The following is a 27,289-nucleotide window of genomic DNA, read 5'->3' on the forward strand; positions in this document are numbered from 1 at the left end:
TCTGATCTGAGATCAGATTCTAAAAATGTCTTCTACATCCTGACAGTTTTCTGAAAAAGCTATGTTTCTATGTCAGTCGTTCTTCGATTTTTCAAAAAAAAAGCAGACCTACAAGCTCGTAGCGTGCCACTCGGTGGCTCGCTATGAGCTTGTAGATCTGCTATTTTTCAATAGCTAAAGCATAACATAATGCTAACACCAAAAGGGGTTCCCGCCCAAAATGGAAGTAAAATGCTGACGTGTCAAATTTTGAACACAGGCCTTTTATGTGTATGTGTAGCGTTTGAATGTCTTTGTGGTTTAACACAGTCATTAATGTGCACACACACATGGTTCATGCACACTTTACATGAACCAATTAATCCTATATTTTATACTTTGTCTATTGGAGTGACTAATAGTGGAGTGCAGTGTAAAATAAAGTAAAATAAAAGCACTCACTAAAACCCCAGCATCCGTATCGTGGGGTTGCGAACTTGCGACGCATTGTGAGCTTGTCGACCGGCTTTTCAGCGAAAGGTTTCCCCACAATAACAGAAAACAGACAAAAAGACAAAAATAAAAGTACAGTATGGAGCCCTGAGGGACTCTGGTCGACCATATATACTGTATAGGCTTCCGAACATACATGGGTAAATGTACGTAGTCACTTTCCACCACTGCAACAACGGATAACAGAATAACACGACACAAGTTGTAACACATACAACCTCCCCAATAACTAACACAATGAATAGAATGCAGTGACACAAGAACGCCTACAGTGCGGCTACAGCACTGTAGTGTATAGATTGCAGCCTTCACCCCACACACACTGCGTGAAGAAGCTGCGGGGCAAGTGCAATATCCGCCGAGCAAAGCAAACCCAGGAGTAACACTGAAGACAATGGTGATCTATACTGACAGGTAAAATATGAGAACCCTGACCTCACTGTACCTCCAGGATTATATGAAGGGCAAACACTCACTCAGACACACACACACACACACACACACGCCTGAAGAAGTGTGCGTGCGTGTGTGCTTGTGTATCTGTGCACAGCGTGTGTGTGCATACATGCATGTGTTAGACGGTAACCACAAACACATGCAAATAATGCTCATATGCAAATGCATTTTTTATATCCGTACTTTTCACCCCATGTATTGCGGTACATGTGCTGACCTGCACTTTAAAATATTTAAGATATATATATATATATATATATATGCGTGCACGGTGCATACAGTATAAATATCCAAATGTATGCATGTGTTAAAATGAGGTGAAAGAGTGTGTGTGTGTGTGCGCGTGCGTGCGTGCATGCATTAAAGTTAAACTCACAAACACATGCAAATGCCTCTCTTTTTTTATTAATACTTTTGTATTCCCCATAACACAGAACATGAGCTCCCCCCCCCCCCACACAGACTTTTAAATATGTAGGAAATGTGCATAGTCTGGTATAGTTAAGTGTCCAAATGTATAGGCCTATATACTGTACGGTGTACGCATGTGTTTAATCCCATTAGGTGAAAGTACAGAAACACATTTTAAAGTGCGTGTGTGCAACTGTGCACGTGGGAGTGTGTGTGTGTGTGTGTGTGTGGACTTAATTCACTTTCATGTCTCTAGTGCAGACGGCCTAGCACACCTCCCTCCTCGCTCTGTTCCGCTCCATCACTTAGCGACCAGAGCTTTCACTCGGCTCCTCAGTCCTAATTAACTGCGGAGATATGAGCGCGCTAATCTGGACTCTAAATCTCCTGTTCCACTGACAAAAGCTTTTTACAGGGGCTGTCACACAGCAGAATGATAAACAGCCAAAGGCCGGCCGTTCTCTTCCAGGGGCCACAGTGCCATCTAGGGACCGGCTGCCTTCAGGCAGCTTCCACAGGATTAATAAAAAACAAACACCTTGGAACTAAAAAACCCACTTGAATGCAATGAATGCTAGTAGTTCTTCTTCTTGCCAAGGAAGGACCCCACATAGATATGTATTCGGCCGCGTATCGTCGGCCCCATCTGAACATGTGTTGTCTCGGTGACTGCCATGCAGAAGAGAAGGTTTTCTGTAAAATTATTGAAAAAGCATTTTTGAGATTTTTGTAATTTCACAAATAGATCTCGCAACGTGGCACAAACTAAAGTGGTTGTGATATACTATATTAACACATTTTTTTGGGGGACCCCCAACTTGTGCTTTTTTGAGAGAAATGAGAGCCTGACCATGCAATCACTTTCAGTATTAGAAGCCTGCAGAGGGGAGCTGTGTGTGTCTGTGACTGTGCCCAGGTGATGGTCGTTGATGCTCATTAATTCATCAAGGAAGGCAATTATGTTTCTGCACTGTCAAATAGGTCTACAAACTCTATATCTATCCTAAGATGCCATAAAAGAAAGCTTTTTTTTTTACATGTTAAGTTGTTAACTCGAGCTAGGTTCTAAACAACCACTCCAAGGAACAGCAATGTCCGTGTCCGCATATGTGTCCGTGTGTTCACCTGTGTTGGTTAATGAGCACGTATAATGAGTACCAGTAGGGGCACTGTTGTGCCAGAACAGAGAGAGGGATAGTGCTGCACTGTTGCCTGCTAATATGAGAGAGAGAGAGAGAGAGACAGAGAGAGAGGTAGAATGAAATACTCGGTTGTGGACAGTCAAACCTACTGTACTGTACCTCTGGCCTGATCTGATGAGGCTGGGCTTTTCTCTCCAGACATGAGCCGGGCAGCGAGGCGAGGGAGAGGAGAGGGCCCTGAGCTGCACGCAACACGTTGGTTCACTGGAGCGCTGTAGTCTGGAGGATTGACAAGGAGATGTAAGAATAAAGACAAGGTGTGGCTGCGTGCGTTTATCTCTGTGTGAAATGCTCCAAATTGTATCCGTGAGTTCCCTGAGGACAAGGGGTGCACACCATTGTGTGCTTGCATTGGAGCGTGCGCGACTGCACGTATGTCTGCTCTATAGGCCTATCTGACTGCTACCCAGGGGGGACAGGCCTCCTATCCAAGCCTGCCTGGCTGTGTGTTTGGATCCAGTGAGAATCCCAATGAAGCTATGAGTATATATCCCAGCAGCAGTGTTGGTGAGTGGTGACAGGTTTCAGCTTGGCCCACAGGTTACAAATAAACAAACTGTCTTGGCGATATTGTCCGAGAGGTGTTTCTGTATCGTTTACGGCATAATAGTCACAATATTATGTTTCATACAGTCTGTGTCTAGCTAACAACTAATTCAGCAGCGGTTAACATTAGCGTTTACTCGCAGTCAGTTGATTTTTCAGATGAGTGAAACCGCCGGGATGATTTGTTTATTTTTCAAACACAGTTGACAGTTCTTATATGAGGCGATCCCCCTATGGGGATTATAATACAAATTTTAAAAGTACACAAACCTGTGTAATTTGGTGCCCTCTAGCGATATTGACATCAGACTTTGGTTATATATGCACCAAAACAAGACCAGAACTCCATCATGGGGAAATCATCTTTGCAACCACTATATTAATTTCCAAATATCTGAACTTACCCTTTAAGAGCAATTTTTCGTTGCTGTCGGACAACCACCTATTATCTCCATACTTTTTTGGAAAATGAATGCCCTACTAATACTTGATCATACTAACTACAGCATCACACAAAAGCTTACATCTACAAGCTCAAAACGCGTTGCGAAGCGACACATGTGTCATGTAGACCATAGGGCTTGTAGATCTGACCCAAGACTTTTTATATGGCATATAAAAACCACGGTGAAGCAGCATTCTGCTTCTACGGCCCGACTGCTTGGAATAAACTCAGTGATGTATAGGTTTGGTTTGGTTTGCAACTAGTGTAGAAAGGATATCATTTTAGCGGTTCAGTGGTGCAGTATAGGCTGTAGTTTATATGTTTACAATGCCATAACACCGAATGCATCTAACCAGGGGTGCCCAGACTTTTTTTTTACTTGCTATGTTATTTATTGCGACTATAGGTCGCAGTTTACTATGAAAACCTGCATTTTCCCTCATTCGTGCGGTTGGTCACACCTACATGTATTGTATATGGTCATGCCTCGTCGTGACATCAAGCCTCCATATATGGTCACGCCTTCATGGTCACGCACTGTGACACATCACGCCCTATTACCATATATGGCCATCTCCAGCCCTGGTTTTTAGTACAGGCCGTCGAAGCAGCCGCTTCGAGCGCAACCTCTTAGGGGCGCCACTTAAGCCCTCCAAAAATATATTTTTTCTGCACTGGTTTCTGCTTTAAGTGGGGGGATATTGGTCTGGCAACTGGCAACCCACATTGGGTGAGGTGACAAATGTTAGACGCTAGGGGGGGTAGTCGCCACCGTCTAAAAATGTATCCTACGCTGCGCGTTGCCAGGCCCTAGAGACCTAGAGACAGGTTTAACAGCCGACCCTTCCGGCCCGGATTGAACCGGAAAGGGAAAAAGGATAAACAACAACAAAACAAATTATTGGATTTTTAATACTCTATGGATTTCCCAAGTAAACTTAAGGCTCTGCAGACAGTGCATATTTATTTACCAGGCATGACCCCAACTCCAAGAAAAATGGACTCAACAAAAAATGGTAAGTTAATAAAATGTATTAAATCCTCCACGAGGATAGATAGGTGTAGAACTGTACCAAAACTAGCCAGATGTCCTAAAATTCGACTTATACTCGAAACAAAATTAGTCCCCGCCCGTGCATGCACGGGCCTTTATTTGCCATTGTGTAACACACATACCATATTTATTTACTTTTAATTGTATTTGTATTTTATCATTAGAGCGGACGTAGACGCACATCGACAGGCTGCGTGCTAGGCTAAAGAAACTTCAGCAGGTCTATATTGGATGGAGCCCGCACACCACAGGTAGGCCTACAAGAAAAACGTTCTTTATTGAAAATTCTGACTATTTTATCATTACCATTTCCTATTTAACATGTTTTGAACATTTCCCTACTACACAAAACTATTAGTACTCCAGTCCAGTGACTGTGAGCAAATTCATTAATGCTTAATCTGTACAAATTCTTGTGTCATTCAAGTCAATTAATGTACAACTGTGCGGCTGGGCCATTCGTAACTTCATTGACCATCTGGTCTGGTTGCTGTGAAGCAACACATGTGGGCTAGTCCATGTGCTTATCAACACAGACGAGTGAGAAATATATTATTCTGCCAAAATGCCATAATGTTACAACTGCGCTTTCATGTGTATCTGCCGAGCAAGTTCATTTCAGCAGGCCAATTCATTAGTCCTCTGCACCTGTCTGTCATCAAATATCTAAATCGGATACCGTATGTGACACTGGTCACCCTGAGCTTCACCAAAGTCACTCATGAGCAGTTCTTTTTCGATTTCTGCCCAACTATGACTATAAGTATACATTTTAGTAGGCCTATAGTTGTGTGTTTTTTTTAATAGCAAGTGTGGTCGTACTCAAGTATAAATTTGACCTGTTGGGTCAAATTTCACTTGTAGTTGTAGTTGAGTAATATTTGACCAGGGGTGTGTTCCTTAATTGGCTCAAGTGCTGTGGTTGAGTTATTTGTCCACTGCTGGAAATAGGGTGCGGTGGCCTATACACCAGTCACCCATGAGGGTTGCAGAAGAGAGGACATATCTCTGTATAGTTTGCCGACTCGGCTCTACAAATAGGATATTTTTTATATATTTGAGAAAGGAATACATATTTCTACAAACAACTGCACAGTGCACAGAGATATGTTTCAATCAAAAATAAACCCAGAGAGTCTCTGCACTGCAGCGCTAACCCGGTCTCTGGCTGAACAGTGCATGGTTGGATATATACACTCTTAACTTCGGGCTTTAGAAGGAGAAAAAGCAGAGCCCGGGGCTGTCTGATTCAATGGGTTGTAATGCAAGCCAAATGGGTTTGTTCTAAGGGGAGCGAGTCTCTGTGGTGGCTACAGAGCTTACGCCAGCACAATAACACTACAGTGAACTGCGGTGGCAAATGCACCGTCAGTTTTTGATTGGCTACGAGGGGCAGAACTCACACAAAGACGCTGCTGTGTTTACTAATAGTCCTTTTGGCAGGGAGTTATGAAGCATGGTTTCAGGAGGTGCTCTACCAGTGGAGTAGGCCTATAGTATTTATTTGTGTGTGTGTGTGTGTGTGTGTGTGTGTGTGTGTGTGTGTGTATTACAATACTGGAAAAAATACTCAATGCTGAACTATACGCTGTTACAAGTAAAAGTACTTTAAGTACCAAAAGTAAAAAGTACGCATTGTGCAAAATGTCCTATTTAAAGTTTTCCAAATGTATAAAAGTCTTTTGAAAATAGCAGATCTATAAGCTCACAATGTGTCTCGCTGCCACGCCTTGTGAGCTTGTAGATCGGCCATTTTCAAGTGGATGAATGTGGTTAATCTATGTTTTGTAAAATAAATAAATAAATCTACAAAGTAACTAGTAGTCACTAAGGTTTTCAATTAAAGTTTGAGTAGAGTAAAAGTACAACATTTTGATCCGAGATGTAGTGGAGTAGACGTAAAAGTATTGGAAATGCTCAAGTGATTATGGCTAATACAATGCTACTAGGCATTTATTTGCTGACTCAGTATAGTATGTGTATTTTTTCCCATGGCGCCAGCCAGCAAGCCGTGAGCATACAATGCCAAATTTAGGCCACTAATGGACCAACAGTGGTGTTAACATGCACGCAAATCATGCTTACCTTATTTGTACACAATGTAAGGGTCCATGTGGTTACACCTGTACACTCAGAGTTAAATTAATAGGACTTTACTGCTCAAGCTCGTTGGTGAAGCTATTAAACACTATTCTCCACACACTATGTGAGTTTCTCTCCACCAACAATGGCCGACCTAGAAAGGAACAGATCGTTATAAAAGCATAATTCGTTGCTTTCAGGAGGAAACCTCATAACTACATTCTTTTAGGTTTTTGACCAATGGAAAGTAGTAAAAAGTGCTTTAGACAAAACCTCTTTACTGGACCCTCAGAATGTTTGCTAAAGCAACTAACTCCACCACCTCTCCCCCTCTCATGGAAGTAATTGACAATATATAAAGTTACAACACCAACTTTGATGTAGTATTGCTTGTTTTAATAATATAAGGTTTTCTTAATTTATTTATTTTTCCTGAAAAATGAACATTTTGAAGTTTCCTCCTGACAGCAGAGATATAGCATTTGAAGAGCCTTTCTCTCATGAGAGCTACCTTTTCAGTCCTAATCCTGCACAATAGAAGGGTCCATTTAGTTTCATTTGTACATTCTTTGTAGTAGTTGCATTAATAGCCACATTGGGATTTCAAAAGCTATTTTGTCAGGCTACTATAGTACCCAGAAGCCACCTCTCCCCTCCCCAATTTTGATGGGCTGGAATGGCTTAGGGTTGATGTACAGCAACTTGCAATGGGCCTGCGGTCTACAAGATTTGCTACACGACTAAGATACCCAATTGTACCTGTCAAAATACTTCCTTAATATCAATGATCACAATCACAACACCAGAGGGAGTTCAACAAACCACATGCAACCGAGATCCGGCTCAAACAAGGGGTTAAATTAATTTAGCTTCTAGCTTCTAACAACTACCATTAAGAAATGTGAATCCCTAGACTCCTTCAAAACCCCTCTCAAAGAGCACTTACGGACGACTGAAATTCCCTGTAAAAATGTTAGTCCCCCACCCCCCTATTTACTATGCACACATTTTACCCCTGTTTTACTTTCTTTAATTGTATATATGATGATTTCCTTGTTTTCATATGTGTATATTTGTACGTCTGTGTTCTGATGAATTGAAAATGATTAGTTTGAAATGTACCCGGTGTGAATAAAATTCACTCAATTTCAATTGTAACCTTTTTTGTGACAATTGAAATACTAACCCTTGGCCCTAAAACCAGAAACTGCAAGACCCAATTACACTTTGTAAGGTCTGTGATGCAAATGTTATTAATAACTGTTGACTTAATGCATAATGTACATATGATCATAATGACCACATCAAAACAGAAATGAGCTATGAGGTACAGTAGACGAGGAAGCAACTCATATTGCAGTTGGTTTTAATGTAATCATCCTCATATTATCTAACACACTGTCCTCAATGTTAGCAGACATAATAGATTGATACCGGTAATGATAATATAATAGATTTTTGGTTTTGCTGTACAGTACGGGTTAATGTGATCAGAGACAAATCGATCTGGAGATTGAATTTGATTCCGCCTTTTCAGCTTTTTTCTTGGCCAGGTTTTCCTGTTCGACGATTTCCCTTTGCTCAAGGAAGTCTTTGCATTCGTACAGCTTGTTAATCCTCAGGATGTCGATATCAGACATGCCGTCTCTCTGGCCGATCTGCACGTTGGCGTTTGGGAAGGGGGTGATGCTGTCTTTGCCGGACTGGATAGAGAAGGCCGTTTTACCGTAGTGCATGATGGAGGAGTAGTCATAGGGGGTGTCCAGGTTGTTGGTGTTCTGGATTGTGAGCTGTAGATCTGTTAATTTCGGAATATACTGTATCTACGTCATGCTTTAGCGATAGGGATAAATACATTCAGAATGTTTGGCCGATTGTTTCTACTTGCTGTCCATTTGTGTGTTTTTGAGAGTAGAGAGTATACCCTGCAGAGACAGGTTTTGAAATATGTACATGCATGCATATTGGTATAATTGCTTTCATGAATTAAACTTAATTGAGTGTAAATATTTAAATAAAATGAACAGCATGCGGAGTTGGAGTTGGACAATATGATGAATAATTTGTTGGTATCAGGAATATGAATAAATGACACAATTACACTTTGTAAAGTCTATGAACCAAACTTTATTAAAATAGCGACTTGTTGAGAGAAAGCTTTATGAGGTAGAAGAGAGGTCATCTCACATTGCAGTTGATTTGTTTCAATGTAAGTACAGTATCAGACACAGTGTAGTATGAGAAATGTGATCAGAGAGACAACTAAAAAAATCTGGACATGGAATTTGATTCAGCCTTTTCAGCTTTTTTCTTGTCCAGGTCTTTGCATTCGTACAGCTTGTTAATCCTCAGGATGTCGATATCAGACATGCCGTCTCTCTGGCCGATCTGCACGTTGGCGTTTGGGAAGGGGGTGATGCTGTCTTTGCCGGACTGGATAGAGAAGGCCGTTTTACCGTAGTGCATGATGGAGGAGTAGTCATAGGGGGTGTCCAGGTTGTTGGTGTTCTGCTTGTGGAAGTTGTATTTCATGTCGTCGTTGATGTTGTCCCAGTTGATGAGGACGTAGTTGTCACGGTCGCTCCTGGTCTGCTCGTGCTGGAAGCCCAGGGCATGGTTGATCTCGTGCTGGATGACGCCGTGCCTCATGCAGCTCTTACTGTTGATAGAGATCACTTGCTTGCCTCCTACTCTGCCTAGATCAGACCAGCATCCATCACTGTTCTCAAAGCTGAGATAGTCTTCCTCGTCCTGACGTGGCTCAAAGCGGACACAGGTGCTGTCGGTGAAGGTCTGCATGGCTCTTTCAATCTTCTTCTTGTCCCATTTGTTGAAGGCCCTGCTCACCGTGTAGGGGATCGTCACTGAGCCATCAAAGAAGTCTTTCTCCCACAGGCACTTGTAATAGAAACAGTACATGGCGTTTCTGGTTCTGGGAGCGACCATGTCTCCCTCCACAAGGAGCTGCCTGGAGCCGTTGTTGGAAGTCAGAATGATGGTGCTGATGTCTGCCTGGACTCCAGATTCACTTCTTTCTTCCAGGATGGGATGGGCCTGGGAGAGGCCCAGCAGTAGCAGGAGGCTGAAAAAGATCTTCATCTTCTGGGTCCTTCAGGGGTCTTTCTTGGTCCCTGATGGCGATGCTGTGGAGAGGATGCTGGGAGCTTGGTGAATGAGTCTGCTGAGTCCTTCGCTTTTATACTGACCGGTGTAGGTGTGTCTGCTGGAGGATTAAGGGTTGTGCCCACGCCACTAAAGCCTAAACAAACATGTGAAGGCAGAACTCCTCAGACCAACCTGTTGTTTCAACAGGGTCTGTATTCCCCAGTCATTACAGGGACAACTACTGTTGGTTAATGGGGTGGGAAGGTTTGCATTACATCTTAGACATTGAGCTGACTCTGAATTTGAAAACTACATTTTGCTTTAACATTTTAATATATCCATAATATTTTACATGACTGTTGCATTCATGAATTGAAGTAGGACTATCGATTTAGCCAACACAAAAGTAAAACAACAGTATATAAAAGTATATCCCATGTTACTAATATGACAGACACAACCAAGTGAGCAACAATCTGCAAGTTTAATAATAGAAATAAATGACATACAGCAAACAATGAACATTTACTTACATTTACTACACTTAATAAATGGAATAGAATTATATTGTGTGCTTCTATTTTTTATCGTTCGTAAGTATGTTTAAGTGTTATTAAACAACTCTCTTAGTTTAGTTTTCCATAGTGTAACATTAACTGTGTCAGTATGACCTTAAACTGAGACTGTGTTTTTCAAAATACTAAAATTAGATCATATTATTGCTGCCAAGTATCTGGTACAAACAGATAAGGTCAGATCACAGCTCTTTTCTTCCTAATTACTGTATGTACCAAGCATACCAATCATTATTAATTTGCTTTCAGTTTGTAATAATAGCTTTGCATGTTTGGCATGGCTGCAATCAACAACAAATATATCATTTAAATCAACCAATCAAATGAAGCTGTGGGAAAACAAAACAAAAAATGCTCCACGGAGCCAGGGGCCTATTTCACGAATCTTGGATTAACTAATCCAGGATATAGGCCAAAGCCAGGCTTTTTAAATCCTGATCTTTACAGCCTGGTTTATTCCGTTCCACTAAAGCCAAGCGAGGCTCAGAATTGGCGGATTTGGCGAGCCGGGATCAGCAAGCCTGGCTTAATAGACAGTCTGGCTTTGTGTCTCTAGACCCCTTCTGTGGATCAAAGATTTACTGATCCTTCTTCTTCATGGGGTATTAAGGCAGTTTGCATCCTTAATAGTTGCATTACAGCCCCCTTCTGTATATCTCATTATCTTTACTAATCTATTCAAGACTTACTGATACAAGGACTTAAGCTTCTAAAATAAATACTGCTGCTGTAATTAAAGAGAGAACATACTCTCAATAGTGGATAGACTGAATGATTAACTACCCCAAAAATATAGTTTACATTTTACCACTACTATTAACTTAAAACAGAATTCTTAATATTGTAAGCATAATGATATTGTCGCATTGTGATATTTGGCCATAACTCCCTCCTCTGAGGGAGCTACCTTTGGGGAAGGGGGTTGTTTTCCAAAGTTTGTGCTATTGCCATTGAGAATGCATTGGGCGTTTAAGTTAAATAACTCAGAAACTACAAAACATTTCAAAGTAAAAAGTTCCAGCATGTGTTTCCACAGTAAGCTGAATTTTACAAAGTGTGAATGGAGTTTCTAGGTGAAAGTGATTTTTTGAAGTGCCACTATCTGCCTATAAATGTCTCAAATTTGAAAGCACTATATTTCTAAAACTATGAAACATTTCAAAGATTCCTTTTCAGGCACACATGTCCACCGTAGGATGAACCTAAATAGGTTTGAATGGGGTTTCTAGGTGTAAGTATGTAGGACTAGTAGTGGGTGAAACGTTACAATATGTTGTAAAACAATGAGTAATGGTAATATTTAGTAGTTTTCACTTATACAAAGAATAATAATATAATATAATAATTATTCTTAACCGTGCACTTGCACGACAGCAAACCTATTCATGGGAAACATTCACCAAAAGCAGCTGATCTACAAGCTCACAAGCTGTCATGATGTTGTGCAGCCTATATATTTTGGTTATTTGATTTTATATAGTGCTTAAATTAGTCCTTTAATGCAGACCGATACAAATAAGGCAACATTAACCCATAATAATTGAATAAATCTGGAAAATATCATTGGTTTGTGATCAGTTTGACTGCTTAATGAACAGTAAAGACATCAGGATTAGGTTAAACCTGGCTGTTAGCCTGGTCCGGAGCAGGCTAAGTCCAAAGCATAAGTTTCCATGGTAACTAATGTAGCATCACTTTCATGAAACCGAATCAAGCCTCAACATATCCAGGTTAACTGGTTAAGTTAATCTGGCAAGATCAACCAGCTTTCATGAAACCGGTTAAGCACTGATCCAGGATATATTAAGCCAGGATATGTGTTAAAGCCCGGCTTAATCTCTAATCCAAGTTTCGTGAAATAGGCCCCAGGTCAGGCAGCAGCGGGGGCAGTGTCTTGAGTGTACAGGGTTTGATAATTAATAATACATTAAATAAACTTAATTTATAGAGCGCTTTACATTGCATATAAAATGCAGTACAATAAAGGCATTTGGTGGCATAAAACAACAACAAAACATCATTAAACAGACAATATAATAAAACAACACCATGCACATAATAAACAATAAACAGGCTATCTGTGGGAAAGCCTGTGTAAAAAGGAAGGTTTTTTAAAGTGTTTTGAAGACAGCCACTGAGGTTGCGTCCCTCAGGTTCTGTGGTAGGGCGCTCCATAGTTCTGGTGCCCGGGCTGCGAAGGCCCTATCACCCATGGCATCGTTAAAAGGAGTCAGTAGACCGGATAGCTCAGCTAGGGGCAGGCCTTCATTTTCCTGTTGAGAACTCTAGTTTTCGCCGGCTGCCGGGCACGGCTGCACTAATAACTTTGGGGCAGGCCCGTCTAGAGTTTAAATGGACAGGTATCAGTCAAAAGGGAGACATCGAAGAGGAAGGATGGATGGGGAAGGATCAACATATGGAATGTCACTCAGAACACGTCAGCTCCATATATGGAGATCTAAGGGTTTGAGGTTTGAGGTCAGATGTAGAATTGCTGGCCAATATTGATGACTTCAGGGATCTCCATACATCAGCGATCTCCATCCCTGATGATGTCACGTGATGTCACGAGGCATGACCATACAGTATATAATCATGCCTGCATGGGGTCAGTGGGGGTCAGTTTTGCTGTACAGTACGGGTTAATGTGATCAGAGACAAATCGATCTGGAGATTGAATTTGATTCCGCCTTTTCAGCTTTTTTCTTGGCCAGGTTTTCCTGTTCGACGATTTCCCTTTGCTCAAGGAAGTCTTTGCATTCGTACAGCTTGTTAATCCTCAGGATGTCAATATCAGACATGCCGTCTCTCTGGCCGATCTGCACGTTGGCGTTTGGGAAGGGGGTGATACTGTCTTTGCCGGACTGGATAGAGAAGGCCGTTTTACCGTAGTGCATGATGGAGGAGTAGTCATAGGGGGTGTCCAGGTTGTTGGTGTTCTGGATTGTGAGCTGTAGATCTGTTAATTTCGGAATATACTGTATCTACGTCATGCTTTAGCGATAGGGATAAATACATTCAGAATGTTTGGCCGATTGTTTCTACTTGCTGTCCATTTGTGTGTTTTTGAGAGTAGAGAGTATACCCTGCAGAGACAGGTTTTGAAATATGTAAAACCTGTTATAATATGTACATGCATGCATATTGGTATAATTGCTTTCATGAATTAAACTTAATTGAGTGTAAATATTTAAATAAAATGAACAGCATGCAGAGTTGGATTGGACAATATGATGAATAATTTGTTGGTCTCAGGAATATGAATAAATGACACAATTACACTTTGTAAAGTCTATGAACCAAACTTTATTAAAATGGTGACTTGTTGAGAGAAAGCTTTATGAGTAGAAGAGAGGTCATCTCACATTGCAGTTGATTTGTTTCAATGTAAGTACAGTATCAGACACAGTGTAGTATGAGAAATGTGATCAGAGAGACAACTAAAAAAATCTGGACATGGAATTTGATTCAGCCTTTTCAGCTTTTTTCTTGTCCAGGTCTTTGCATTCGTACAGCTTGTTAATCCTCAGGATGTCGATATCAGACATGCCGTCTCTCTGGCCGATCTGCACGTTGGCGTTTGGGAAGGGGGTGATGCTGTCTTTGCCGGACTGGATAGAGAAGGCCGTTTTACCGTAGTGCATGATGGAGGAGTAGTCATAGGGGGTGTCCAGGTTGTTGGTGTTCTGCTTGTGGAAGTTGTATTTCATGTCGTCGTTGATGTTGTCCCAGTTGATGAGGACGTAGTTGTCACGGTCGCTCCTGGTCTGCTCGTGCTGGAAGCCCAGGGCATGGTTGATCTCGTGCTGGATGACGCCGTGCCTCATGCAGCTCTTACTGTTGATAGAGATCACTTGCTTGCCTCCTACTCTGCCTAGATCAGACCAGCATCCATCACTGTTCTCAAAGCTGAGATAGTCTTCCTCGTCCTGACGTGGCTCAAAGCGGACACAGGTGCTGTCGGTGAAGGTCTGCATGGCTCTTTCAATCTTCTTCTTGTCCCATTTGTTGAAGGCCCTGCTCACCGTGTAGGGGATCGTCACTGAGCCATCAAAGAAGTCTTTCTCCCACAGGCACTTGTAATAGAAACAGTACATGGCGTTTCTGGTTCTGGGAGCGACCATGTCTCCCTCCACAAGGAGCTGCCTGGAGCCGTTGTTGGAAGTCAGAATGATGGTGCTGATGTCTGCCTGGACTCCAGATTCACTTCTTTCTTCCAGGATGGGATGGGCCTGGGAGAGGCCCAGCAGTAGCAGGAGGCTGAAAAAGATCTTCATCTTCTGGGTCCTTCAGGGGTCTTTCTTGGTCCCTGATGGCGATGCTGTGGAGAGGATGCTGGGAGCTTGGTGAATGAGTCTGCTGAGTCCTTAGCTTTTATACTGACCGGTGTAGGTGTGTCTGCTGGAGGATTAAGGGTTGTGCCCACGCCACTAAAGCCTAAACAAACCTGTGAAGGCAGAACTCCTCAGACCAACCTGTTGTTTCAACAGGGTCTGTATTCCCCAGTCATTACAGGGACAACTACTGTTGGTTAATGGGGTGGGAAGGTTTGCATTACATCTTAGACATTGAGCTGACTCTGAATTTGAAAACTACATTTTGCTTTAACATTTTAATATATCCATAATATTTTACATGACTGTTGCATTCATGAATTGAAGTAGGACTATCGATTTAGCCAACACAAAAGTAAAACAACAGTATATAAAAGTATATCCCATGTTACTAATATGACAGACACAACCAAGTGAGCAACAATCTGCAAGTTTAATAATAGAAATAAATGACATACAGCAAACAATGAACATTTACTTACATTTACTACAAATGGAATAGAATTATATTGTGTGCTTCTATTTTTTATCGTTCGTAAGTATGTTTAAGTGTTATTAAACAACTCTCTTAGTTTAGTTTTCCATAGTGTAACATTAACTGTGTCAGTATGACCTTAAACTGAGACTGTGTTTTTCAAAATACTAAAATTAGATCATATTATTGCTGCCAAGTATCTGGTACAAACAGATAAGGTCAGATCACAGCTCTTTTCTTCCTAATTACTGTATGTACCAAGCATACCAATCATTATTAATTTGCTTTCAGTTTGTAATAATAGCTTTGCATGTTTGGCATGGCTGCAATCAACAACAAATATATCATTTAAATCAAATGAAGCTGTGGGAAAACAAAACAAAAAATGCTCCACGGAGCCAGGTCAGGCAGCAGCGGGGGCAGTGTCTTGAGTGTACAGGGTTTGATAATTAATAATACATTAAATAAACTTAATTTATAGAGCGCTTTACATTGCATATAAAATGCAGTACAATAAAGGCATTTGGTGGCATAAAACAACAACAAAACATCATTAAACAGACAATATAATAAAACAACACCATGCACATAATAAACAATAAACAGGCTATCTGTGGGAAAGCCTGTGTAAAAAGGAAGGTTTTTTAAAGTGTTTTGAAGACAGCCACTGAGGTTGCGTCCCTCAGGTTCTGTGGTAGGGCGCTCCATAGTTCTGGTGCCCGGGCTGCGAAGGCCCTATCACCCATGGCATCGTTAAAAGGAGTCAGTAGACCGGATAGCTCAGCTAGGGGCAGGCCTTCATTTTCCTGTTGAGAACTCTAGTTTTCGCCGGCTGCCGGGCACGGCTGCACTAATAACTTTGGGGCAGGCCCGTCTAGAGTTTAAATGGACAGGTATCAGTCAAAAGGGAGATGGATGGGGAAGGATCAACATATGGAATGTCACTCAGAACACGTCAGCTCCATATATGGAGATCTAAGGGTCTAACGGCCTGCAGTCGCAATAATTATATTAACACTTTATTTGTATAGTAGTCCTGTGAAGTTGCCCGAACGGCCAAGGCTCCAAGAACAGTCAGAAATGCCGTTTCAGGGTATTTATTTCACCCCCAAAACTCCTTCACCAACGTCCAGTACAGATTCAACAGGACAATAACAATAATACTGAAAAATGAAATGAAAATAAACACTTGAGCAAACACTATTGAACAAAACCCAAATGGATAAGAGCTCTCTTTAGGCTGTACCTTGATCCCACAAGGCCCTGTAGCTCTCCCTCAGGGATGTTACCTGTGTCATTGCCCACATCTAACTAACTCACTTGTCCCTGCAGCCTCCCTTAAATAGGGGTGGATCATACCACAGGACACAGAGCAATTAGCAACCTTTCTTCTCAATAAATACTTATAAATAAATACTGCCATAAATAATCCCTTGTATAAAAGTAACCTAAACATACTAAAGATGCGTTACCATTAAACAAATATAAATAAGCATGAACACTCAATGACAAATACTCAAAGCATAAGAAGTACCCCCCCCCCTCCCCTGCATAGCACTTGGCCCCTTCCTAAATCAAGGGCAATGCCACCAGCAGTGCAGGAGAGACAATTAGCAAACAATCAGTGAACACACAGTTTTCCATACACAAGTTTAAAACATTAGTCCTTGCATGTTATAGAAAGCAGTTTCAAGTGTCTTTGTATATAGGGCACGGGTTGCCCCGTGACAAGTCCCTTTCCCAATTTGAAATGAAGCTCAAAGTGCTTTACAGAGCAATAGAGAAAAAAGAGAAAAGAAATGGCATAAAACAACATTAAAATAATAGCAGTAGTCTAATGCAATACAGTGAGGTCATGAATAACAACAATGGGTCTGGTCCACAAGACTCGATACACCACCAAGATACCCATGTACCTGTCTAGATACTTAATGTTAACAAAGTCCACACCAACAACACCAGAGGAAGTGCAACGAACCATGTACAACCCAGATTCGGCACAAACAAGGGACTAAATTATTTTCGCTCCTATGCCAACAAAATGTGGAACGCCCTACCAACAGTCATTAAGACATGTGAATCCCTTGACTCCTTCAAAACCGCTCTCAAAGAGCACCTACAGATGGCTGCAATTCGAAACTGGCCTCCATAAAATCTGAATCCCCCCCCCCCCCACCACCCACCCCTTTTCCCCCTCACTGTATATGTTTCTTTTCCCTTTTTACGTCCCTTATGATGAATTCCCGTTCTGTTTTTTGACTATATAGTCTTTTTGTACGTCTCTAAATGTTTTGATGAATTGAACAAGGTGGACCCATCTTGTAAACAAGTGTAATGCTTAATTGGGTCGTCCACTCACAGTTAACAGTCTTTCTATTGAGTTTGTGCTTGAAATGTACTGTAATTCTGCAAACTGTTGAAACATATTTCAATCAAAAAATTTATATATATTAAAAAAAAAGCTGTGCTGTGTCTGCACAACGACTAAACTGGGGAGAAAAGGGAGGACAAAAATCGGGTTTGTTTAGGCTTTAGTGGTCTGGACATAACCCTTAATCCTCCAGCAGACACACCTACAGTCCTATAGGTCAGTATAAAAGCTACGGACTCAGAAGACTCATTCACCAAGCTCCCAGCATCCTCTCCACAGACTCTCCAGCGCCATCAGGGACCAAGAAAGACCCCTGAAGGACCCAGAAGATGAAGATCTTTTTCAGCCTCCTGCTACTGCTGGGCCTCTCCCAGGCCCATCCCATCCTGGAAGAAAGAAGTGAATCTGGAGTCCAGGCAGACATCAGCACCATCATTCTGACTTCTAACAACGGCTCCAGGCAGCTCCTTGTGGAGGGAGACATGGTCGCTCCCAGAACCAGAAACGCCATGTACTGTTTCTATTACAAGTGCCTGTGGGAGAAAGACTTCTTTGATGGCTCGGTGACGATCCCCTACACGGTGAGCAGCGACTATAACAAATGGGACAAGAAGAAGATTGAAAGAGCCATGCAGACCTTCACCGACAGCACCTGTGTCCGCTTTGAGCCACGTCAGGACGAGGAAGACTATCTCAGCTTTGAGAACAGTGATGGATGCTGGTCTGATCTAGGCAGAGTAGGAGGCAAGCAAGTGATCTCTATCAACCGTAAGAGCTGCATGAGGCACGGCGTCATCCAGCACGAGATCAACCATGCCCTGGGCTTCCAGCACGAGCAGACCAGGAGCGACCGTGACGACTACGTCCTCATCAACTGGGACAACATCAACGACGACATGAAATACAACTTCCACAAGCAGAACACCAACAACCTGGACACCCCCTATGACTACTCCTCCATCATGCACTACGGTAAAACGGCCTTCTCTATCCAGTCCGGCAAAGACAGCATCACCCCCTTCCCAAACGCCAACGTGCAGATCGGCCAGAGAGACGGCATGTCTGATATCGACATCCTGAGGATTAACAAGCTGTACGAATGCAAAGACTTCCTTGAGCAAAGGGAAATCGCGAAACAGGGAAACCTGGACAAGAAAAAAGCAGAAAAGGCTGAATCAAATTCCATGTCCAGATTGTTTGATTTGTCTCTCTGATCACATTTCTCATACTGTACACTGTGTCTGATACTGTACTTACATTGAAACAAATCTACTGCAATGTGAGCTGACCTCTCTTCTACCTCATATAGCTTTCTCTCAACAAGTCACTATAATAAAGTTTGGTTCATAGACTTTACAAAGTGTAATTGTGTCATATTATTCGTATTCCTGAGACCAACAAATTATTAATCATCTTGTCTAACTCCTGAATACTGTTCATTTGATTTAAACTCAGTTAAGTTTCATTTATAAAAGCAATTATACCAATATAATAATAATATATAGTATATATATATATATATATATATGTATCCACATACATATACCTACTCTCAAAATCACAGAAATGGACAGCATTTTTTAAACATTCTGAATGTATTCAACCACATCTCTAAAGCATGACATAGAGACGAGTTACAGTAGTAGGTACAGTATATTCCGAAAATAACAGATCTACAGATCACAGTCCATCAAATCCACTAGAGCTGGATAGAATACTCACATTTTGTACCAATACTGCAATATAGTAGGCCTACTCTGTTACATAAAAGTCTGGAATTAAAAAATGAGTAGGTACAAAAGTATTGACATCAAACTGTAGGCCTACTTAAAGTAGCAAAAGTACTCATTACTCATTACATTATGCAGAATGTTCCGTTTCAAGTTTTCAAATATATAAAAGAATTTTTAGAAAATAGCAGATCTACAAGCTCACAATGTGTTGCATCTTTTTGAGCTTTTATGTCAGTTTGTTTACTGTTGAGTGAGAAAGCAATGTTGCATTTTAGGAAAAAAGAGTTGAAGATACAGGCAGACTTCTACTGAAAAAACACTAGAATTTTATAACCATCAAAATAAATAGGACTATTCAACACTAACTAAATATCACAGCACATTTTAGATATTTCATTAGAAAGGAACTTGTAACTATATTATGTATTACTGTTGTATTGGTAGACACTATTAAAAGTGGGTTTCAGGTGTGGTAATCTGAACACAGCCGTCTTTACAGATTGGAGAATTACAGTACAAAGGGAAAGTAGAAAAATTCTACATAGGCCGCCGCCTACTGTGAAATAAACATTTCAACAGTCAATCAATTAAAATGTGTTAAAAATATGTCACACCCCCCGCCCCTTTTCCTTATTTCTCTCTCAAACTGGCAACACTGATGAATCAGCAGCCAATCAGAGCATTGCCAGTGCCACCTGTCACTGTGTTTGTTTGTAATTCTCACACGGTAGTTAGCAGCGTCTTCGAGAGTTTGTTACTTTGGTCATCTTCTAACAACATCTCCTCAGAGTTCGGCTCCATAGCCCACTGTCCGTACCTCCGTTTATTATTTCAGAAGATATAGCAACTGTTTATGATGGCGGAGGAATCGGCAGTAAAGGTCTGCATCCGTGTCAACCAACATTAACAAACCGACTGTACACTAACAACTCTTAAAGTGTTGCCTGCGCTAGCTGCTTTCAGTGTTTAATGGGAACTATTAAGTACACCTTTTACTTTTCACAGAAACAACTTGAACTCACTGTGCCAGTTATTTTAAGTTTATTTTTTTTGAAGTTCAAGTTAGCTAGCGGCTAGCATGCTATCATTAGCCTTTATTCAAGACTCCGAGACGTTCTTGATCCACGTTTGGTTCAGTAAACTGACCAAGAGTATTGAACTCTTGATTGAATACTTTTAATTTGGACGGCAGTGTGACAGCACGATGTACAGTCGGACATTTGAAATAAAACGGGTGACACAAACGTCCTACAGCAACTCGTTTCCATTGTGGACCTATGTATTTTGTCATTCACCTGTTTTAGCCCTGAAATTAGATTAAAATCATCTAAAGTCTAGTCTTAATCATTAAATTATTTACTCTAAATCTTAGGCTTAGGATAGTAGTGGCTTATGTACAGTGGTTCAACCGTTGTCAAACATGCCAGACAAGGAATCGGATCTCCAAATGTATATGCGCAGGGCCAGGGCTTGTGAAAGTAATTAGATGATCCATGCTTGGATGCCCCGCCCCATACATCCTATTGACTCTGCACTATCTAGCCTTATCTGCATGGCAATAACCAACATTGGTTACAGGGTGAGAGACAGACACCATCCTACCACAATGGATTTGTTATAAAGAATACAAATATACATACATACGCATGTTAAATGTATATCCACCTGCTGACATTTAATATCTTCCATCTTCCATTCCCACAACAATATATACAGAAGAACATGGCATATTTTGGACATGGTTCTAATGGTGATTAATTCATTTTGAAGCTGTGATTAATCTGATTTAAATGTGTAATTTGACAGCCCTAATTCAAACATTTATTCACCAAATTAACTTAGTTAGTTGATTTAAAATGAATGTGTTGTGTGTGCTCGTGCTCTGGACAAGTGACTTTTGTGTCCGGACAGGGGAAATTGCCTCAAATTTAATGCCAAGCTCTGATGTGTATTTGGTGCGGACCCGATCCGAAAATATTTGGTGCAAGACTGGCCCCACACAAGTTGTTCAAATTGTGTCACATTTTGCATTTGTTGTGAGCTTGTAAGTTAGATTGCTATTTCCAAATGGCTGATATTTTGTTGCATTCTGAAATATCGTTTCTGCTATGTTTCACCAGGGAAGAGGCAACAGCTAAAGAAGGCACCAAGCCGGTGCTGTATTGGAAGACTGACGATAAATCCGTGCAGAACTGCGTTGATGCGACAAAGTGTTTTAACTTTGGTATGTTTTAACTAAGCCATACCTATATTGTGCATTGTCAAATTAAGCAGAGCCAAGGTAGAAGATATGCTAGCTCTGGTCCATACACGGCTCTAATGCCTTTGCATTAGAGCTATGCTACTCTCGTCAATATATTTTCAATATCTGTAGAGTGCAGTGCAGCGGAGTAACTAAAAGTAGTTTTCTTCCGGTGAGAAAAAAATCCCATTCTGGACAGCGTGCATTTTATAAGTGGTGGCATTAGAGTTATGGAGTATGGACCAGAGCTAAGGATATGCTCAGCTGCATGTTACCAACTTACCATTATGTTTTGTCAGTCTGATGTAGTCTTAAATGTCAGCCTTCTGAAACTTAAACCCATCCAGACTTTTAAAGCATTTAATCCCCCCAAAATGCCTGTTTCCAGCATTCCTCCCTCGCCCTGCTACCACAACTTAGTTTGTGGTGGTGGTGGTGGCGGCTCAGGGTTAATGTGGCTGGATGGTAACCGCAAGGTTGCCAGTTCGAACCCGGGTGTCAAGTGTCCTTGAGCAAGCTGAACCCCTAATTGCTCCAGATGTGCTAGTTGGTGCCTTGCATGGTTTCTTCCGCCATCGGTGTATGTGTGGGTGAATGTAATGCACGGTCTATGTACAGGCGTCTTATAAATGCACCATTTGTTGCTTCATGAGCCAAAAGCCTGTGCTTTTTGGTAGGAATTCCAAAGTAGACATAAATGTCTGCTTGCCTTGAATTTATTATGGTATTTTATTTGTTCACCCATTTGTAGAAACTGTTTTATTATCCCAAAGGAAATTCCTGTTGGAACTGGCAGCCGTGTCTAGTCTAGCAATCTTCTGTGTGATCACTCTGTAGTGTGTATATATCTAAATCTAGCATCATGATTTCTCTTAATCCCTAGTAGTAAAAGTGTTGAATAAACAAACGACTGCTTGTTGTGCTTAACCCTTTATCCTTTTTTATCTAGCACTTATCTTTCTTATTTATGTTCTTAAAGTTGGTTCATCACCTTTCTTTCTTTCTAAAGCAACTTTGGGTATTTAGAAAAGCGCTATATAACTCTGAGCTATTATTGATGTTTTTTGTATTTTAGTTACTGTATATTTTAGGCAAATGTCAATGATTCTATTTGAATAGCCATAGTTTTATTATAATAAGTAATCAAGTGTTTGTCTTACTAACTTCTCTGATGTATTCAACAGATCGTGTGTTTGGAGCTAACGAATCAACTGCTCAGCTCTATCACGATATCGCGATGCCTCTGGTTGCATCTGCGGTTCAAGGATACAATGGTATGTGTGTGGGGGGGAAAGGCATATTGAGATCTGCCTCACAAAACCCTACACTGTTTGTTGTTTAACCCCCAAGTTAGCCCCAACCTAGAACCCACTTACAAAAAGTATATAATGCTTATATATTTCTGTCCATATTGTCTTATCACTAGGAACCATATTTGCTTATGGGCAGACCTCGTCTGGCAAGACATTTACCATGATGGGCAGTGACGGTACACCAGGAGTGATACCCCTGGCCATGGAAGATGTCTGGAAGACTATCAAGATCAAGGTGAAAAGTCTTTCATATAATATTAGAAATGGTGTTCTAATCTTGGGTTGTTATCAGTACACTGGTGCAAACCTCATTGATGTTAATCAAAAATGAATGGTTTTTTTTTGTCAAATATGTTTTTATTGAACAGATAAATTATTACAAACATTATAATATGAAATACTTTTTTTATGAAACAAAATGAAAGAAAAGATAAAGACAAAAAAGATAAAGAAATCCCTTAACCCTCCCACCCATACTGCTCAGTGACATTGCATACTATAATAATAAGATGATAGAAATCTCGTGGAAAACATCTGAAAAGAAAATGGCGTACAGTCAACCATATCAATGGTATCCTGTCTATTAATCGTTTCTACTCAGGTAATGGACAAGGGGCAGCCAAATCTTCATTGTAGTATCCTAAGAAGGAGTTCCTTCTCAGGGTATCCTATATGGAGATCTATAATGAGACGGTAGCTGATTTGCTGGTCGATAACTGGAAGAGGAAGCCGTTTTAAGTCCGTGAGGACTCCCATGTAAGTGGCATAGATTCATTTTAGCTTTTGTTTGCAAAAAGATGTGCATTGTTTTGTGTTGCGTTAACTTGTGTATTCGCAAATCCATTGTCTTGACAGAAAACCGTGTATGTGGCTGATCTGACTGAGGAACTAGTGATAAACCCTGCTCAAGCCCTGGCCTGGATTAGAAAAGGAGAAAGTGAGAGGTCTTAACAAAAGTAAAGACTATTCTTTGCACAGCTGTTGAAACAGAATTTAATTTGTATGTGTTTTACTCAACTCATCTGTGCAGAAAACCGGCATTATGAAAAGACAAAAATTAACCAGCGGAGCAGTCGGTCACACACCATTTTCCGCATGGTAAGCCAAATTGTGCCTGGGGAATTCCTAACAAATTTAAAAATCTGACTGCATCTTTACATGTTCATTAAATTCAAACATCTCAAAATCTTGCATCAAAAGCATAACATTGATATATTCAACGTAATACTTATATGCATCATGCAATATAACATAATGGACTCCGTTTTGTAATTCAGCCTGGTCAAACGAGCATAATTTGATTTCTTAGGTGCGCGCTTCATTGAGGCGTGTAACATCAATAAAAGTCTCTTCACGCTTGGACAAGTAATCAAAAAGCTCTCTGAGGAGAACCAGCCGTGAGTGAACGACTCTCACGTTTTATTCTAGTGGGGGGAAAGCACGCTTTCCTTGTCTGTTTGGGCCGACAATATTCCCCTTTACATGATGCTCTCCTTTACTTTGTTCCCTTCAGGCGATGTGCTTTAAGTTTATATACGACCAGACATGACCATATTTGACTGAGGGGCTGCCATTGGATTTTTTTTTAATTGATATATTTGTTCGTTTTGGAATATGACTTCTAGAGTAATGACTTTCAGTAAATGGCGAGTTGAGAAAACCAGTTTGAGCTACATCTGCCTGTGCTTTACTCATTTTGGATTAAAAAAAAAAATGTCGTTTTTCTCCTCTGGTGAAAAGCTGCATCATGGCAGCCACTCAGTCAAATCTGGTCACATATGTTCAGATACTTGGATAGCTCCATAACCGCCCTACTGATGGTTTTATCATTAAATTAAAGAAGAATTGTTTCTGTAAATTATGCTCTTTCCACACAGTGGCTTCACAAACTACAGAGACAGCAAACTCACCCGCATCCTCCAGAACTCCTTGGGTGGAAACGCCAAAACGGTTATCATTTGTACCATCACTCCTGCAACACTGGATGAAACCCTCAGCACCCTTCAGGTGGGTGGAATCCTTTACTGTGTGCCCTCGAAGGAGGCAGGACTGCAATGCTCTATACTAGTGACTTGGTGACAAATTCATTTTCAACTTCTGTATGAGGAGTTGCATCATACCTGTATCTGTCATTATATGTTTTGTAGTTTGTGCATACTGTTCGTCGCTCATAACCTGCCCAAACTTGGGTTGGGGATGTGCATGTTGCCCTTTTCTTGTAGCCTCACTTCACCTGTACTTTTATTTTTATTATTTAGTTCGCTAGTACAGCAAGATCTGCTATCTTCAGTGTTTTAAAATGAAACAATTAACGTGTATAATATCAATTTGTTTCTTTCCTCCACATTAAGCTCGTTTTGTAAATGGTTGTTGATCAACCATTCAATGATATGTGATTTCAAGCCATAAAATGATGTTCTGTGACGCTCACTCACTATACTTGCGTGCTCTCAAGGAAGAAATGTCCCTCTTCAGCTCTTGCTGAGTACAAATGCCAGGAGTTTGAGGCAAGTCCTCTTTCCACAAACGACACATGGGTCACCGGTCTGACTCTGCATTTGCTTGTTAACCTGCACTCTGGTACACAGTAAGTGAGCACATACTCTGAACTTTTCTATACATTTCCTTTATTTATTTTTGTACTATCTGTTTTGTCTTCTGTCTGTGTTTTAGTTGGCACACTAATCAGACTGTATCTCTGAAACTGAACAAAGAGATCATTAGGACTAATTGCTATCAACTGAGCCATCAACAACAGCTCATTTGAACTATTAGCTCCACCTACATTTGTAGAAAATCTCTTTCCAGCCCTATATATAGGGCCCACTTTCACATACACTCTGACTACCGGTCTGACTCTGCATTTGCTTGTTAACCTGCACTCTGGTACACAGTAAGTGAGCACATACTCCGAACCTTTTCTATACATTTCCTTTCTTTATTTTTGTAAAAAATCACACAGGCTGACTAAATATAGCCTAGCGTCCAATCCAAAGACCCGGACACCCAGACACATCCAGACACATTGAAGGAGGCCGTCCTAGGGGTTCTGTATCAACTTACTTCCTACTATTATGTTATAATTATTAGTTGTATTTATTATTATTATTACTTTATTATTATTATCTCTTATACCTGTTTAGAATGTGCTTTCCCACCGTCCCTATACTGTCCTCCTCATGTCGCCCTAGACACTACCTCTCCAGTCACAGAGATCCCTCAAATCTCATCTATCCAGCTCGTTCACCCAGTCACCACATTGTGGTGGAGGGAGGCCTATGGAACTGCCACGCAGCTACCAAAAAGAATATGCCTGAATTCATTTCAGGCCACGCCTCCCTCAAGTCCCTGCATTTCCTTGCTCTGACTGAAACCTGGATCACCCCAGATAACACTGCAACTCCCGCCTCCCTCTTTGTTTCACACAAGTTCACCCACACCCCTCGCCAAACAGGTACAGGGGGTGGTACAGGGCTACTAACATCCCCCAAATGGAATTTCCGTGTCTTAAATCTCTCTCACCTTTCTCTGTCCACATGTGAATTTCATGCTATCTCAATATCACAGCCAGTCCCCCTCATCCTCATTGTGCTCTATCGCCCTCCAGGAACTCTCGGGAACTTCCTGGAAGAACTAGACTCTCTGATGAGCTCGTTTCCGGAAGATGGCACCCCTCTGATTCTACTGGGTGACTTCAACCTTCCTACCGCAGAGAAGTATCTTCCCGTTACATCCCTTCTGGCCTCATTTGACCTCTCCCTATCTCCCTCCCCTCCCACTCACAAGGCTGGTAATGTTTTGGACCTTGTGTTCTCCAGAGCCTGCTCTCCCTCCACACTCTCTGTTACCCCTTTAATTAGGTCTGACCACCACTTCATAACCTTCTCCCTCTCTCTCTCCACCCTCCCGCCTAAACCTGTTAACCCTCCGAACGTCACCTACCGACGCAATCTCAAGTCCCTAAACCCCTCCTCCCTCTCATCCTCTATTCTCTCCTCTCTACCCTCCCTGGAGTCCTTCCTCTCCCTCTCACCTGACACTGCAACCTCATCCTTCCTCTCCTCTATCTCATCTGCATTCGACCAACACTGCCCGCTCTCATCCAGGCCAGCTCGCTCATGTCCACCGGCTCCCTGGCTATCTGAAACTCTCAGATCTGAACGAACACCTCTAAGGGCAGCCGAAAGAAAGTGGCACAAGACAAAGCTACCAGATGACCTTTCCCACTTTCACTCACTCCTCTCTGCCTTCGCCCTCTCACTAACCACTGCTAAAACCTCTTTCTACCACACCAAAATCCAATCCTGTACTTCTAACCCAAGGAAGCTCTTCTCCACTTTCTCCTCCCTCCTTAAACCCCCTCCCCCCACTCAACCTGCATCCCTCACTGCTGATGCTTTTGTCAACTACTTCGAGAATAAGGTTGATGATATCAGCAGCTCCTTTCCTCCCC

The 27,289-nt window shown here is 41.4% G+C and overlaps 3 protein-coding genes across 3 annotated transcripts; 1 reads left to right on the top strand and 2 right to left on the bottom strand.

The window, feature by feature from the left end:
• Positions 1-646: 646 nt before the first annotated feature.
• Positions 647-9,787, bottom strand: LOC308334679 (hatching enzyme 1.2-like; the record flags this gene model as incomplete). The annotated part of the gene is made up of 4 exons (XM_080791484.1): positions 647-659; positions 2,661-2,780; positions 8,294-8,486; positions 9,016-9,787. 4 exons carry the CDS (start codon positions 9,785-9,787, stop codon positions 647-649), a joined length of 1,098 nt encoding a protein of 365 aa, XP_080647610.1.
• A 12-nt stretch (positions 9,788-9,799) lies between these two features.
• Positions 9,800-14,645, bottom strand: LOC308334680 (hatching enzyme 1.2-like; the record flags this gene model as incomplete). Its single annotated transcript, XM_080791485.1, has 3 exons — positions 9,800-9,908; positions 13,135-13,327; positions 13,874-14,645. 3 exons carry the CDS (start codon positions 14,643-14,645, stop codon positions 9,800-9,802), a joined length of 1,074 nt encoding a protein of 357 aa, XP_080647611.1.
• Positions 14,646-17,877: 3,232 nt separating this feature from the next.
• On the top strand, positions 17,878-18,762 carry LOC308334681 (hatching enzyme 1.2-like; the record flags this gene model as incomplete). The annotated part of the gene is made up of 1 exon (XM_080791486.1): positions 17,878-18,762. The coding sequence occupies one exon, from the start codon at positions 17,878-17,880 to the stop codon at positions 18,760-18,762; it is 885 nt and encodes a 294-aa protein (XP_080647612.1).
• Positions 18,763-27,289: the final 8,527 nt, after the last annotated feature.

Source organism: Protomyctophum bolini, assembly GCF_963924005.1.
Source record: "Protomyctophum bolini genome assembly, chromosome: 19".
NCBI lineage: Eukaryota > Metazoa > Chordata > Actinopteri > Myctophiformes > Myctophidae > Protomyctophum > Protomyctophum bolini.